Source organism: Lipotes vexillifer, unplaced genomic scaffold, assembly GCF_000442215.2.
Source record: "Lipotes vexillifer unplaced genomic scaffold, Lipotes_vexillifer_v1.1 scaffold225, whole genome shotgun sequence".
Lineage (NCBI taxonomy): Eukaryota > Metazoa > Chordata > Mammalia > Artiodactyla > Lipotidae > Lipotes > Lipotes vexillifer.
The window spans coordinates 1860693-1874473 of NW_006787630.1; the positions used below are offsets into that span (position 1 = coordinate 1860693).

A 13781-nucleotide genomic window follows, 5' to 3' on the forward strand; every position below is an offset into this window, starting at 1 on the left:
CCCTTTCAGGAGCTGTACCTTCCACAAGAGCCAGGAAAACAGAGGCGGGAGCCGTCAGGGAGGCCAAAGGCCCGCCTGTGCTCCAGAGCGCAGGGCCTTGCCTCCACCGGCCTCAGCTTCGCCGGCTCCTTTCTTCCAGGAGCTGCGTATCAAATATTTCTTTTTCCCTGCAAAACCAAAAGGAGATCACTTCGTTTTAGTCAGCAATTGTGTTTTAATAAACATAAGCCCTCTCCCAAGGCAACAGAAATCAAAGCAAAATAAACAAATGGGATCCTAACCAAACTTATAAGCTCTTGCAGAGCAAAGGAAACCATCAACCTATGGACTGGGAGAAAATATTTACAAATGATGTGACTGAAGAGGGCTTGATTTCCAAAATATACAAACAGCTCATACAACTCAATAATAACAACAACAACAAAAAAACCCAATAGAAAAACGGGAAGACCTAAATCCAAATTTCTCCAAAGACATACAGATGGCCAACAGGCAAATGAAAAGATGCTCAACATCACTAATTATTAGAGAAATGCAAACCAAAACTACAATGAGGTATCACCTCACACTGGTCGGAATGGCTATTGTTATGAAGACTACAAGTAACAGGGGATTTCCCTGGTGGCGCAGTGGTTAAGATTCCGTGCTCCCAGTGCAGGGGGTATCACCTGATCCCTGGTCAGGGAACTAGATCCCACATGCATGCCACAACTAAGACCCGGTACAACCAAATAAATAAATATTTTAAAAAAAAGTCTACAAATAACAAATACTGGAGAGGATGTGGAGAAGCGGGAACCCTCCACCCTCCTCCTACACTGTGGGTGGGAATGTTAAGTTGGTGTAGCCAGTATGGAAAACAGTAGGGAGATGCCTCAAAAAAGTAAAAACAGAATTACCATATGATCCAGCAATCCCACTCCTGGCATATACCCAGACAAAACTCTAATTCGAAAAGATAGGGACTTCCCTGGTGGTCCAGTGGGTAGGACTTCACCTTCCAATGCAGGGGGGGTGGGTTCCGTCCCTGGTCAGGGAGCTAAGATCCCACATGCGTCATGGCCAAAAAAAACAAAACACAAAACAGAAGCAATACTGTAACAAATTTAACGAAGACTTTAAAAATGGTCCACATCAAAAAAATCTTAAAAAAAAAAAGAACAGATACGTGCACCCCAACATGCATTGCGGCACTTTTCCCAACAGCCAAGACATGGAAACAACCTAAATGTCCATCGATGAATAGATAAAGAAGATGTGGTACACATATACAACCGAATATTACTCAGCCATAAAAAAGAACAAAATAATGCCATTTGCATCAACACAGCTGGACTAGAGATTATCATACTAAGTGAATTATTTGTAGTTTTTTTTGGCCATGCCACACGGCTTGTGGGATCTTAGTTCACCAACCAGGGATGGAACCTGGCTGCAGCAGTGAGAACACCAACTCCTAACCACTGGACCGCCAGGGAAATTCCCATACGAAGTGAAGTAAATCAGGCAGAAAAGGAGAAATACCATATGACATCACTTATATGTGGAATCTAAAATATGACACAAATGAACTTATTTACAAAACAGACACAGACTCACGGACATAAACAAACTTATGGTTGCCAAAGGGGAAGGGTGGGAAGGGATAAAGTGGGAGTTTGAGATTAACAGATGCACACTGGTATATATAAAATAGATGAACATCAAGGATTTACTATATAGCATGGGGAGCTATACTCCGTATCTTGTAATAAACTGTAGTGAAAAAAATCTTAAAAAAAGAACACAGACACACACACGTGTATACATATAACTGAGTCACTTTGCCGTACACCTGAAAGTAACATAATATTGTAAATCAATTATACTTCAATTAAAAACAAACAAACAGGGCTTCCCTGGTGGCGCAGTGGTTGAGAGTCTGCCTGCCGATGCAGGGGACACGGGTTCGTGCCCCGGTCCGGGAAGATCCCACATGCCGCGGAGCGGCTGGGCCCGTGAGCCATGGCCGCTGAGCCTGCACGTCCGGAGCCTATGCTCCGTGACAGGAGAGGCCACAACAGTGAGAGGCCCATGTACCGCTAAAAACAAAAAAAAAAACAAAACAAACAAACAAACAAAAAAACCTCCATAAACAGAGAAGTCAGTGTTTCATAGGTACCAAGTTTCCGTTTGGGAAAATGAGAAAGTTCTGGAGATGATGGTGGGGATGGTTGCCCGACAGTTTCAATGTGCTCAATGCCACTGAGCTGTGCGCTTAAAAGGGTTAAGATGCTGAATTTTACGTTATGGGTATTTCACCAAAATGAAGAAAAATAAACTACAAAGAAAAAATGGTGAAATAGCAAATTGTCCTTCTGTTAACAGAAAATTACATGATCAGTTAGTTGACTGGCTGCCCCTCTCAGGATCAACAAGGAATATGATCCTGAGGGGGACGACCCAAAGGTAAACGGAACACAGCAGCCTAAGAACCCCAAGAGCAGACCCAAACCCTGTCATGGTGCCGAGGCTCGATGGTTTGTGCACAAGACCCTAAACACAACTACGGTGTGAAAAGAAGCGGGAGGTGGACGCACCGGGACAGACCCACTGCCCAACTGACACCCGGCCCAAGGGACCCCTGGCTGCCCAGGCTCGGCGCTCAGACCGCGTCCCTAAGGCGGCAGGGCACGGCTGGGGCACAGCCCATAGCCCTCCACAGGCATCTGGAGTGCCTGCAGCCGGTTGAGGCTGCGGGAAACTCAGGACGCCCTCCGACTGGCAGCCCGAGTGGGAGGGTGGTGCCAGCTGGAGATGGGCCGCTCAGACCTCACTCTCCCGGGAGCACTGTCTCTTTACTGGGTGTGCAGGGCAGCCGCTGAGGCTGGGGACAGTCTGTACCACGAGACCCTAGTTGAGTCTTCAGCCTGTCACCGCCACGCGGCCCCGCCTGCTCCCAGCAAGGCCTGGCAGCCGGCCCAGAGACGGGATTAGGGGCTCCAGACCGCCAGTCCAGGGCGCTAACCACACCAACGTGAGAGGAACATCTTGATCACCGCATTCTTCCCGCCAGCCAGGGATGTCCGGGCAGCGGCTGCTGCTTAATCTCACTGTTTCCTCAAATAGCCGTGGCATCGAGGCAACGGGGAAGAACGTTCGGGAGGCAAACATCAGCCCCACGAAGGATGTAGGGCGCGGCGGGCCCAGCTCTGCCAGCTCGGACCAGGGCCCCTCAGCCCAGCCACCGCAGCCGCCGGCACGTGGAGACGAAGCCCTTCAGACGCAGCACGGCCTGCCTACCGGTAGCTGAGTGAAGGTCCTCGTATGTACTTCTCCTCAGCCGTCTTGTAGTCCACAGCGTCCACCGCGGAAATCGCGCAGATGATGGCCTGCAAGAGGGCAGCACACGTCAGGCTCGGGCCAGGCCCGGCGGCTCGCACGGAGCTTGGAGGAGGCCGCGTGGGCAGGTGGTCCAGCCACGCCCCGGCTGCCAGGGCCCTCCCAGCTCAACACTCGTGCAGTCTGCAAAATCTCTGCTTCTGATGTTTCCTAATTAAATCTACAATGCTCTCTTTTGGATGAGATGGGAGTTCATATCACTAAAACCAGAGAAAGGCAGAACCTGGGTACTTCCCTAGCGGTCCAGTGGTTAGGACTCCATGCTTTCACTGCCAGGCCTGGGTTCAATCCCTGGTTGGGGAACTAATAAGATCCCACAAGCCGTGTGGTGTGGCCATAAAAAAAGAAAAAAAAAGGAAAACAACAAGAAAACACAAAGAAGTAATCTGAATATACAATAGATGCCTGATATCAAAAGCTGTTACTCTTTGGAGTGAAATCATAGTATCATAGCTATTTATCTTTAAAGAGTTCTTCTGCTTCAGAGTAGGGTCTCTCTCCCCTCGGCACGGCTGACACAGGGGCCGTCCTGGACTGTGGGGTGTGGAGCGGCATCCTGGTCCCCACCCACAGGATGGCAGAAGCCCCCCACTCGTGACGACCACAGACAACCCCAGACATCGCCCAGTGTCCCCAGGGGGCAGGATCACCCTTTGTAGAGACACACATGAAAGTATGTACGGATAAAAATCCAGAAGGAGGGACTGGAGGTGCAAGTGGAGCAAAGCCACACTATTCCAGCGGGTGACGGACACGTGAGGGTTCACGGCGCTACATAATTTTTCATAACGTATTTGAAACTTCCACAACGATAAAGCTCAACACTTTAGAGCCTGCTGACATTTTCCCACACATTCCATTCACGGCCAACAGCGTCCTCCCTGAACTGAAGAACGGCCGAGGGGCCGTGCACCAGCTCCTCGACCGCCCGCGCCCCAGCTGAAGTGCATTCGCAACGCTTAAGCTCCCCTTCCCCGGGGCCAGGGACCAGCCAAGGGGCCCAGGCCGCAGCGCCCAGCCCACAGTGCCTCGGGGAGACGGCTCAGGCGGCATCGCCCCGGGAAGGCTCCTGGAGAACGACGCCCAGGCCCCGGCACCCCGGGGTGCCGCAGGGCCCGCCGGCGCTCACCTCGGGCAGAAGCACGTCCAGGACGAAGCGGATGCCGTCCGCGTGCCCGCGTGCCAGCAGCCTGCTGCCCGCCTCCTGGTACACCCCCTGCAGGTACTTCACCACCAGGTCCAGCTGCTCCTCGTCCTCCAGGTAGGTCTCTACGCAGGTCACGTACTGACCCGAGCTCAGGAACGTCTTCAGCCACCTGGACGGCTTCCTGTTCTTCAGGATGGCCCGCAGGTGGCTCTCGGCGCCCCGCGCCTTCACGATGTACTCCACCAGCTTCTGGTTGGCCCGGTCCCGGGCGGCCCGCGAGCGGTCAGGGAGCACCTTCCTGCAGGCCGGCCTCCTGCCCTGCGGGCTCCCTGCCGAGGCCTCCTCGGGGCCCACCCCGCTCAGCGGGGGGAACCTGGTCCCCTGGACGTCCCGCTGGATGGACTTGCGGACGGGGCAGCCTGCGGAGGAAATGCACTCCCGTGACTGGGTGCCCTCGGCTGCGCCAGGACGGTCCCCGAGGGCTCTCCCCTCAATAGGACCCCCGCCCCTCGCCCCAGCTCTGCCCTCCACCCTGCTTCAGCGGCACCCTGCAGACACCAGCGACAGTAGGGCAGGGAAAGGGCCACACAGATGCCCCGGCCCCAGGCGGGTGACCTGGGCGCTGGCGGCAGGTGTGGGTGTGCAGCTGCCCTCCCGGCCCCATAGCAGAGGGAAGCGAGGGGACCCCATGGACCCAGGCATGGCTGGACCGTAGGCCTCAGGCTTGGGGCGCGCTGCCCGCCGCACACACCCCTCCAGAGCTCAAAGAAGACTGCCCCTCGTAACGGGCAAAAGAGCGGGTCCCACCTTAAAGGGGCTGCTAGTGGACTTACTTATATCAGCTGCGTAGTATTCCAAGAAAGAGCCGGCGAAGGAACCACAGCCTGCACAGGGGCGGAAGGGAAGTCAGGTCACACACAGGACTGGACTCTGCGGGGTCGTCCAGCCGCTGTGCGCCCTGACCTCAAGCCCGAGGACCCCCCACGGCTGGACCTGGGACGGATGGAAACCAGCCCAGATTCAAAGGAAACTGTTCTGTTCAGACCCAGGATGAGCCTCCACCAGGCGCCTGCCCATCTGCAGGGATGGGGAGAAGCCTGCTCAGGGCCGGGCTAGACAGCTATGGGGGCCGGGCCACCCTCCGCCCTCCGGGGCCCTCAGGGGAGGCCCCGCACTGCTGCCCCCCGTCACTTCGTGCAGGGGCACCGGAGTCCCACGTACCCAGCCGGACCCTGTAGTCGGTGATGAGGGAGACGCACCAGCCGATGGCCTGGTCGAAATCCTCCTTGGCCTCGTCCTGCAACAAGACCGAGATGGCGGGCGTCAGCCGGGAGGACCTCCGAGGTCCCACGTCCTCAGTCCCCTCGTTCAGGAAGGGGCCTGCAGACGCCCCCGCACAGGGCTCCCTGCGAGGCATGTCTGGGGCCGGGGCTGCTCAGAAAACAGTCACCTGTGAGCCAAGCCCTCGGGGCCGAGAGAGACACCACAGACCCTGAGAGCAGGAGGGCGAAAACCCACTGCAGGGCAGCTGACGGGCCGTAGATTGACAAGACGTGAGGCTGCAGGAGATGAACCCCGTGGGAGACGCCTCTGGGCCCGTGGCCCTCAACTGTACATGGTCAGTGGGAAGAAGTACTGCCCCGGGGGAGGGACCCCTGGCCTGTGATCCTCACAGCAACCCAAGGCCGCACCCCTGGTGAGAACCCCTAAGCTGGGATGACCAGCGAAACCAGCCTGAGACCCACCGGCGTGTGATGGGAGGGGCAGGCAGCTCCAGAGGAGGAGGGTGCTTGGGCCGCGGCCAGGCCCGCTGACCAGCACCTGGGACAGCAGGGTGGCGCCGGCACAGGCCCGAGCTCCCACGGCCCGTTTCCAGGGGACGTGACCAGGCATCCGGGTCCCGCGAGACCTACGCACCATCTTCTTGAACCCAGGCGTCCTCGCGATAAAATCCATTCCTCAGGTATTTGAGGCACACGAATCTCAAACTCGATTCCCCCCTCCCCTCTGCCCCCGCCCTCCGGTCCCAAGAGCCCAAGGCTGGGTCCAGCGTGGGTGCCGACCTTCTGAGCAGCGCCCGCACTCAAGGCCCGTGGCCCGCTGCCCTCAGAGAACAGATGGTCGGCGGGAGACGCCCTGACAGTCCCACCGCATCCCACTCACCCGGGGAACCGGCTCAGACGCTGCTTCCCACACGGGAAGGCGTCACCCCACGCAGAGCCCAGAGCCCGCTGACCGGGGGCCAAGCAGACACCCGCGTCGGAGCGGGGCTCATGGGCCCCACTGCCCAACCCAGTCGCAGTCTGTTTTCGAAAGTTGGGACAACGAAGTGGTGGGTGTTTCAGAGTTAACAGCACCGTGTGGACCAGCTCCCGGGGACTCGGGCTGGGCCAGTCACAGGGCCATGGCGATGGTGTTCCCTGACGTATGTGGCGCTCAGGTTCACGGCCTCGGGGTCTACGGTGCCCTTTCCGGGGGCAGCTCAGACGCAGCTGCAACTTGTGGGCCTTGGCCCTGGGCTCTCCCACCTCCCCTCTGCGCAGGATGCCCTGTCCTCCACGCCAAACCTGCTCAGTGGGGATCGGCCAGCAGCCGCCCCAGGGTCAGTGACCCCCAGCGGAGCAGCCGAGGCCAGGCGTCACTCCCACAACTACCGCTGTCTGAAGGGCCTCGTGGTGGAGGACACCGTTACCAGCCACCAAGCCAGCCCTTCAAAGCAGCACAAACAACCATCCACGTACCAGAAGCGCCTGCTTTTCTTTACAATCAAAGTGCTTCAATCGCCGGAGAGACACCGTGATGCTGGAAGCAGAGAGAGCAGAGGTTCATGGGAACCAGCCCCATCTCGCGACCTAAAAGCGTCCTTCCTCTGGGAAAGTGTCAGGCCTCTGCCAGCGCCAGCTCGTCGGTGGAGGGAGCCCCTCGGAGCCGGGCCCAGGTGTGCCCACACTTCCAGGCCGGCTCCGGGCAGATGGTGCTTCTGCCCCCCAGTCGAGGACTAGGGGGGTGACTGAGCAGGGGGGTGCCCACGGCCCCTGCAGGGAGCCAACTTTGCTGCAGTTTGTGGGAAACGGGGGCCCAAGGAGTGTCTGGCAGGACTGACTCTGGAAGCTGACAAGCAGTCTGGAAAACCCGACCATCTGGCCGCGTCCCTGAACACAACCTTTATGGGGATCCTCATCTGGGGCTCTGGATCCCACCCCGGCCCCCTTCGCCAGCCTCCACCCAGAAGCACTCGGCAAGAGCAGAGAACAGTGGGTTTACCCTCTCCCTTTGGGGTTCATGTTTCCTTCAATGAAAAGCACACTCGCTTTCTTATCTCTTCGCCTCACGCTTTTGACCTGTTGGCAGATCCAAGAAAACCAGGTGTCAAGGACCCAGAAGGTCGTGGGTTTTGGACACTTTCCTGATATCACCTCATCAAGCACGTGACGAGGAACGCAGCCGGCTTGGACTGACAGCCGACACCGGGAAGCGCTGAGAAAGCGTTGCGTGGCCCTCAGCGCTGTTCCGACCGCGCAGAGCCAGGGCTCTACAAGAGGGATCACGGCGGCTACCTTCAGCACTTCCGCCCAGCTCAGGGCGCCATCCTCCTCATTCTGAGGGATGGGCAAAGCGAGCTCCGGGAGGCCCCGGCCGGGCCCAGCAGAGGTCAGGCGGGACACGGCAGGCTGTGGACCCCAGAGGGGCCCCTCTCGGCGTCACCAGCAACGTGGGTGAGGCTGGAGCCCGCACTCCACGGGTATCTGCGCCGCTGGCACCCATGAACCAGCAGGGCCCCCGGGAACTGGGGAAAGCGGAAAGGCGGGGAGAAGGCTGCCAACCGCAGGGGGACACGGGCACCTCAGGAAGCGAGGGTCCCCGATAATCAGCCCCCCAAACCCTGCCACGGAGCTGCACGGCAACCCCGGTTCAACTGCACGTCTGCGCTCTATCTACAGATGCCACGAAGATTTCATTCTGTCCTTCCCAGGACGGTCAGTCACGTGCCAGGAGACCATGCTGACCTGGATGAGCTCAGACTCATCGCGACAACAAAAGCCGCTCCACTGTGGCAGCTATCTTTCAGATTTACACGCCACTGCCTCTTCCTAAAAGTTAAAGAACTACAGCTAGAACCATCAGAACCCTGTCCCTGCCAGAAGACAAAGGGGTGGAAATTAAGGTGGAAATGGCAGGAGCGAGGGCAACCGGGTGGTGCCCCTGCCTCACAAATTCTCCAAGTGACCGTGGGCACCGTCCAAGCAGGCGGAGGAGGCACAGCCAGGACGTCAGCCACACTTAAGGGCGTCCCCTGCACTGGGGGCGCAGCCAGGACCTCAAACACCTGCTGTGCAACGGATGCCCCCCCTAATCTGCATGCTAAAAAGCTGAAATGTAGAATACTGAAGATGAGCAAACCATGGGCATTTTTTGGAGGCGGGCTTTCTAAGCCTGCTTGATAAAAACCTGACCTATAAGCCTCACAATCCTTTGTGCCAGAAGGCTGAGACCCCCTTTCCTTAGGTAAACGTGTCCACATTGATGCTCATGGACTCAGCGTTTCCCCAGTAACAACAGAACAGTGAACCAGCTGCCCGGGTCCCGGTGTCAAGAATGGAGGACGCTGGACCTCAGGCTTGGGGGACCAACTGAGCAAGCAGGGGGCAGAGAAGGATTCTTACCACTGCGGGCCAGAAGGGGTATTTTTGGTATTTAAGCCAGACTAGCATTCCTACTTCAAACGAACGTGGTTCTAGAATTGAAAGAAAGAAAGGAAAACAAAAAGAGACAATTAGATCCATATCAGGCACCAAAAGCAACTGATGGAGAAAACACAACCACGGAGACACTGTTTAAGCCCAGCGTTGACACAGTTCCCCTAACAGACCCGAGAGTCTGAGGGGCAGGTTTGTAACTCCTGCCCCTGGAACCCAAATGCCGACCACAAGCGCGGCCACGGTGACAGCTGGTTTCCTAGCAGTGACCATGTGCCATGTTCATGGGGACGGGGCCAGGCGGGGGCTCGGTGCCACCTCTGCAACTGCTCTGTAAGCCTCAGGTTACTCCAGAATAAAGCACTTTTTAAAGAGCTTGGCACATAAACAGAAAGGAGACCACAGCACACAATGAAGACCCCATACGGGGACTGAATTTCTGAGAAGCTCATTTGTCTGGGAAACTAGGGGCTTTAAAGGGTTAAAAAAAGGAGAACCATTCAAGCAATCGTAAGATAACTACAAGTAACTTCTCATCAAAATTTAACTGCAACCTCCACCAAAAAAGTTCCAGAATGTGTAAATAACTCAAATATTCAAGAACCGCTGCGGTGTCTGACAGGAGGAAGGGCTGTGAGAGAAAGGGGACCTGGTGGACAGGGAGCTGCCTGGGGCACACGCAGAGTGCTGGTCACCCGCGAGAGGAGGGTTGTGGCCCCTAGGACGACGGGTCACGGGTGCAGACAGCCAACCAGGGCTGACCGGCCAAAACACCAGCAAACCAAAACCAAATGGAAGACAAAACCGGGAGAAAAGATCCAACGCCCAGGCTTCTGGGGCTCTAACTGACCCCCATGTGGAGATGGGGACGGAAACGCCCTCTGCAAGAAGGCACGGCGGACCCCTGCGCCCAGCGAGCCCGCGGGGAGCTGACCCCAGTGACTCCCCAGGAGCCCAGGCACTGCAGCCCAGGCGGAAGCATCCAGACACCCCAATAACCAGCTGCCACCAGGAACAATCGGCAGAGCCCGCAGGAACCGCCCGAGGCTCGCGTACACAGAAAGGGCAGGGAGCCTGCTGCGTGGGGACAATGGGGGACAGGAGTGGGGGCTCCAGGCCAGCCCCCCGGCCGTGCAGGAGAAGCCCCCAGGCCTCCCGTGCTGCTCGTGCTAGTCTGTGCACGCGTAAATGTTTCACAATAAAAAGATCCAAAACCCAAACCACCCCCAGACCACATTAAGACTAACGGTTAACGGGCGAGTCTAATAGGGAAACCGGTCCTCAATTATTTAGTTGAAAGCAAACTAGCTTTCCGTTCCTGGCCGGTTCTGACCTTTGGGCCTGTGTCTGAGCCCCTTCCGGGGAGGACAGGGGCAGCTGACCTGTGCCCGGGGGCGGGGGCACTGTGCACACATGGGGGCGCCAAGCCCCTGCTTCTCCGGACGCCACCCGGGAAGGCTGCGAGGCAGCACCAGGCCGCACCCAAGCGGTGGCGACACAGCCCATCTATTCACTCCGCTGCCGTCCTCTGTCCCCTCTGAGGGGACAACAGGGAGGCTGGGCTGTCGCGCCCCAGGGAGCGCCCCCCTCACGTGGTTGTCCTGGACAGCGGACCCCGAACTCCCTGTCTGTAAGCCCTCGGCTCAGGACGAAACCCAGGCAGTGCAGCAAGAGACCTTCCCGGGACGTCGGGCACCGCAGGCCTCCCCCCAGGAAGGCGCCGCCCACTCACCGCGGTACAGGAGGATTCTCGGGGGCTCCTCGTCCTCCTCGTCCTCCGCCAGGAGAGAGTTCACGGCGTCCAACTCCACTGACTCTTCAGAAGGTGGACGGGCTGCCAACAAGGGTAGATCAGACTTTCCCCGTCACAGTCCTGGGGACTCAGCCCGGGAACAACACCTCCTGATACGTGGGCATCGGCGCAGAGAGCAAAGCTGCCGCGACGCAGACTTCCCCGCGGCCTCACTCAGGCAGGGCACGTCGGTTAAAGCACGTTCAACAGAATAAGAGAGAAAGGAGGGCAGGAGAGATCGCGAGCGCAAGCAGGGAAGGTGGAGGAACTGGGTAAGGGGTCCTCGCGTGAGGCTTGTCCCTTCACGCAGGCGCCCTCGGACACGCGGGGAGGGGGTGGCCCTGGGGCCAGGCCCCTTGGGAAACCATCCCCGCGCCTCCGGCGCCGGGGAGAGGGCCCCTTTCAGAGGCCGAAGAAAGGCAGAAACCCAGGAGTGACTGCGGGGCAGGCAGAGCGCAAGGTATCAGCCGTGCAGAAATGAAGATTTCCAAATTAGCATTTCAAAACTAAGCGGGATGTTACAATGTCCAAAGGGAGAGAATCATAGCGCCTGGCTGCAGTCACACAAAAATACATGACACGGGAATCCTTAAAAAGTCAGGAGCCTTTTAAGTGAGTTAATCACTTTTGAGATTCCTGCCAATTTAACGGGAGTGCATCATGGCTTCTGCCACGGGAAGAAAAAAGGAATTAATCCTCGGGGAGCAGATGCAGCATTATCACAGCCACATGCTTCCGCCCCGCGCCCCTCCACTCCCTCCCTCCGCTTCAAAACAAAAATAAAAACACACAAGTATTTGGGAGCAGTTGAGGTAATTACAGCCCAGTGGGAGAGACAGACGAAAAGGACTTAGGAGATCTCTGCTTGGGATCTATCTTGATAACAATCTAATTCAGGATCTGGTTAAAAATACACAGGTGGGGCTTCCCTGGTGGCGCAGTGGTTGAGAGTCCGCCTGCCGAAGCAGGGGACACGGGTTCGTGTCCTGGTCCGGAAAGATCGCACATGCAGCGGAGTGGCTGGGCCCGTGAGCCATGGCTGCTCAGCCTGCGCGTCCGGAGCCTGTGCTCCACAACGGGAGAGGCCACAACAGTGAGAGGCCCGCGTACCGCAAAAAAAAAAAAAAAAATAGATGGGTGTCTGGCTCCGGATGGGCCGCAGGAGAAGCAGACGCCGCCCCCTCCCCGGCACACGACTCGTCCTCTCCGGGGCTTTTACCTCCCTCCAGGAGCCGGGCGTCTCTGGTCTCCTCTGCGGGGCCGAGCTGAGTGGGGCTGCGCGGAGCCACGCGGGGCCCCGGCCTCTGGCCGCTGTCCGGGCACAGGTGCTGGGCAGGGTGGCCACGGGCACCAGGGCCGCCCCGAGGACCCTCGGCCCCACCTCCGGGAGAGGAGCGCAGGGCTGCCGGGCCGGCCACCATCTCACTCTCTTCCTCCCGAGCTCCCTCTGAAGTCGGAGGCGCTTCCTGACCCCAGCTGGGCCCCCGTGCTAGGTTCCTCTCCCGTTTACTCGGTGTCGTTGTCCGGTTCACCGTCCGGTTTGCCCGGTGTTTTCTGGATCCCCGTCCGTCCTGAGCACCACTGCCGGCCAAGGAGACAGCTGGGGCGCGCAGGCCTCCGCTTCTCCCAAGCCCCTTCCTGTGGTCCACTCTGCACCCGGGGTCCTCCTTGCGAGCGTGCAGGCCGGACAGCCTCTGGGGCGCACGTTCCCTCCTCGTGTGCCCAGGACTGCCCGACGCGTCTTTGTGGAGCAAAGGCGAAGGGCTGGGGTGGCAGAGCGAGGAGGCCGGTTCCGTGGGCTTCGCTCTCAGAGACCGAGTGGTCCTCTCTTCCCTGGAAGAGCTTTCTTGACGCGGACAGGTTCTCTCATTCAAAACATCCAGAGCCACGCGGAGCGACCGCCTGTAGGCCAGCTCCTCCAGGGGCGTGGCAGCAACCTCATTCTGCAAGGCTGAAGGACAGAAAAGGAACAAAGCCTGGTGATGGGCAGACAGCCGGCACCGACCCGAGCGGCCCTCCACTGGCTGGGGGCCCCCCCCCACTGGCTGGGGCCCTCCACTGGCTGGGGCGTCTCGCTGGGACCTCTTGTCTCGGCACCTGAAGGGAGGCTGACGCTTCTCACCTACATCTTCCCAAAGGAGGGACCCGGACGACAAAACAACAGTTGAGGGCTGCAAGGCTTCCCTTACCCAAAAGCAAACTGACTGACCCTACCCTGATTGGGTTACAGAGATGCATTCCTCCAGGTTACAAAACAATGCCGCCGGCTGAACCTATTGAGATGTTTGTCCGACCCTCTCTCAGCCTCACGGTTTCAAATTCAATCAGGATCAACAGAAACCCACACCAACTAAAGAACTCTGCGGGCAGTGTACTCTGGGGTGGGAGTGACGAAAAGACAACTAAGAGGCTCCTCGTGGGCCGGTAAATCTCCTACACTTCTCTGCAAGGGCGTTTCCAAGCCAGCAAGCGGCACCAGGGGCCTGGAAACTTCAGCCTGACCTCCCCGCTGCAACAGCTTTCCTCGTTCACTCTGACGCGCAGGCGCCGTGCTCTTTATCTGAACGAGGGGACGAGGGGACGGAGGCGACGCCACAGCTCAGCAGGCATAAATTATGCCTCCATCAACACAGTGTTTGCCCGTCTAACGGTAAAGGCGCCCACAAGCAAGTGGCCCCCCAACACGGGCTGCACGAACAGTCACGGCATCCGAGAGGTGCTGGTCGCTGCCGCCCGAGGCAGGCATCGTGCTCTGAACAAGAGC

At 58.1% G+C, this 13781-nt stretch overlaps 1 protein-coding gene across 1 annotated transcript in view; it reads right to left on the reverse strand.

Moving 5' to 3' along the window:
- Window positions 1-3278: 3278 nt before the first annotated feature.
- Window positions 3279-13781, reverse strand: part of PWWP3A (PWWP domain containing 3A, DNA repair factor) — a 13410-nt gene continuing 2907 nt past the window's right edge. Inside the window, exons 4-12 of the mRNA XM_007460388.1 lie at window positions 12237-12968; window positions 10958-11059; window positions 9193-9263; window positions 7793-7869; window positions 7270-7330; window positions 5750-5825; window positions 5362-5412; window positions 4511-4947; window positions 3279-3371 (exon numbers count right to left, since the gene is read on the reverse strand). Of these exons, the coding sequence (XP_007460450.1) occupies window positions 3279-3371; window positions 4511-4947; window positions 5362-5412; window positions 5750-5825; window positions 7270-7330; window positions 7793-7869; window positions 9193-9263; window positions 10958-11059; window positions 12237-12968 (1700 nt within the window). The remainder of the gene's footprint in view (window positions 3372-4510; window positions 4948-5361; window positions 5413-5749; window positions 5826-7269; window positions 7331-7792; window positions 7870-9192; window positions 9264-10957; window positions 11060-12236; window positions 12969-13781) is intronic.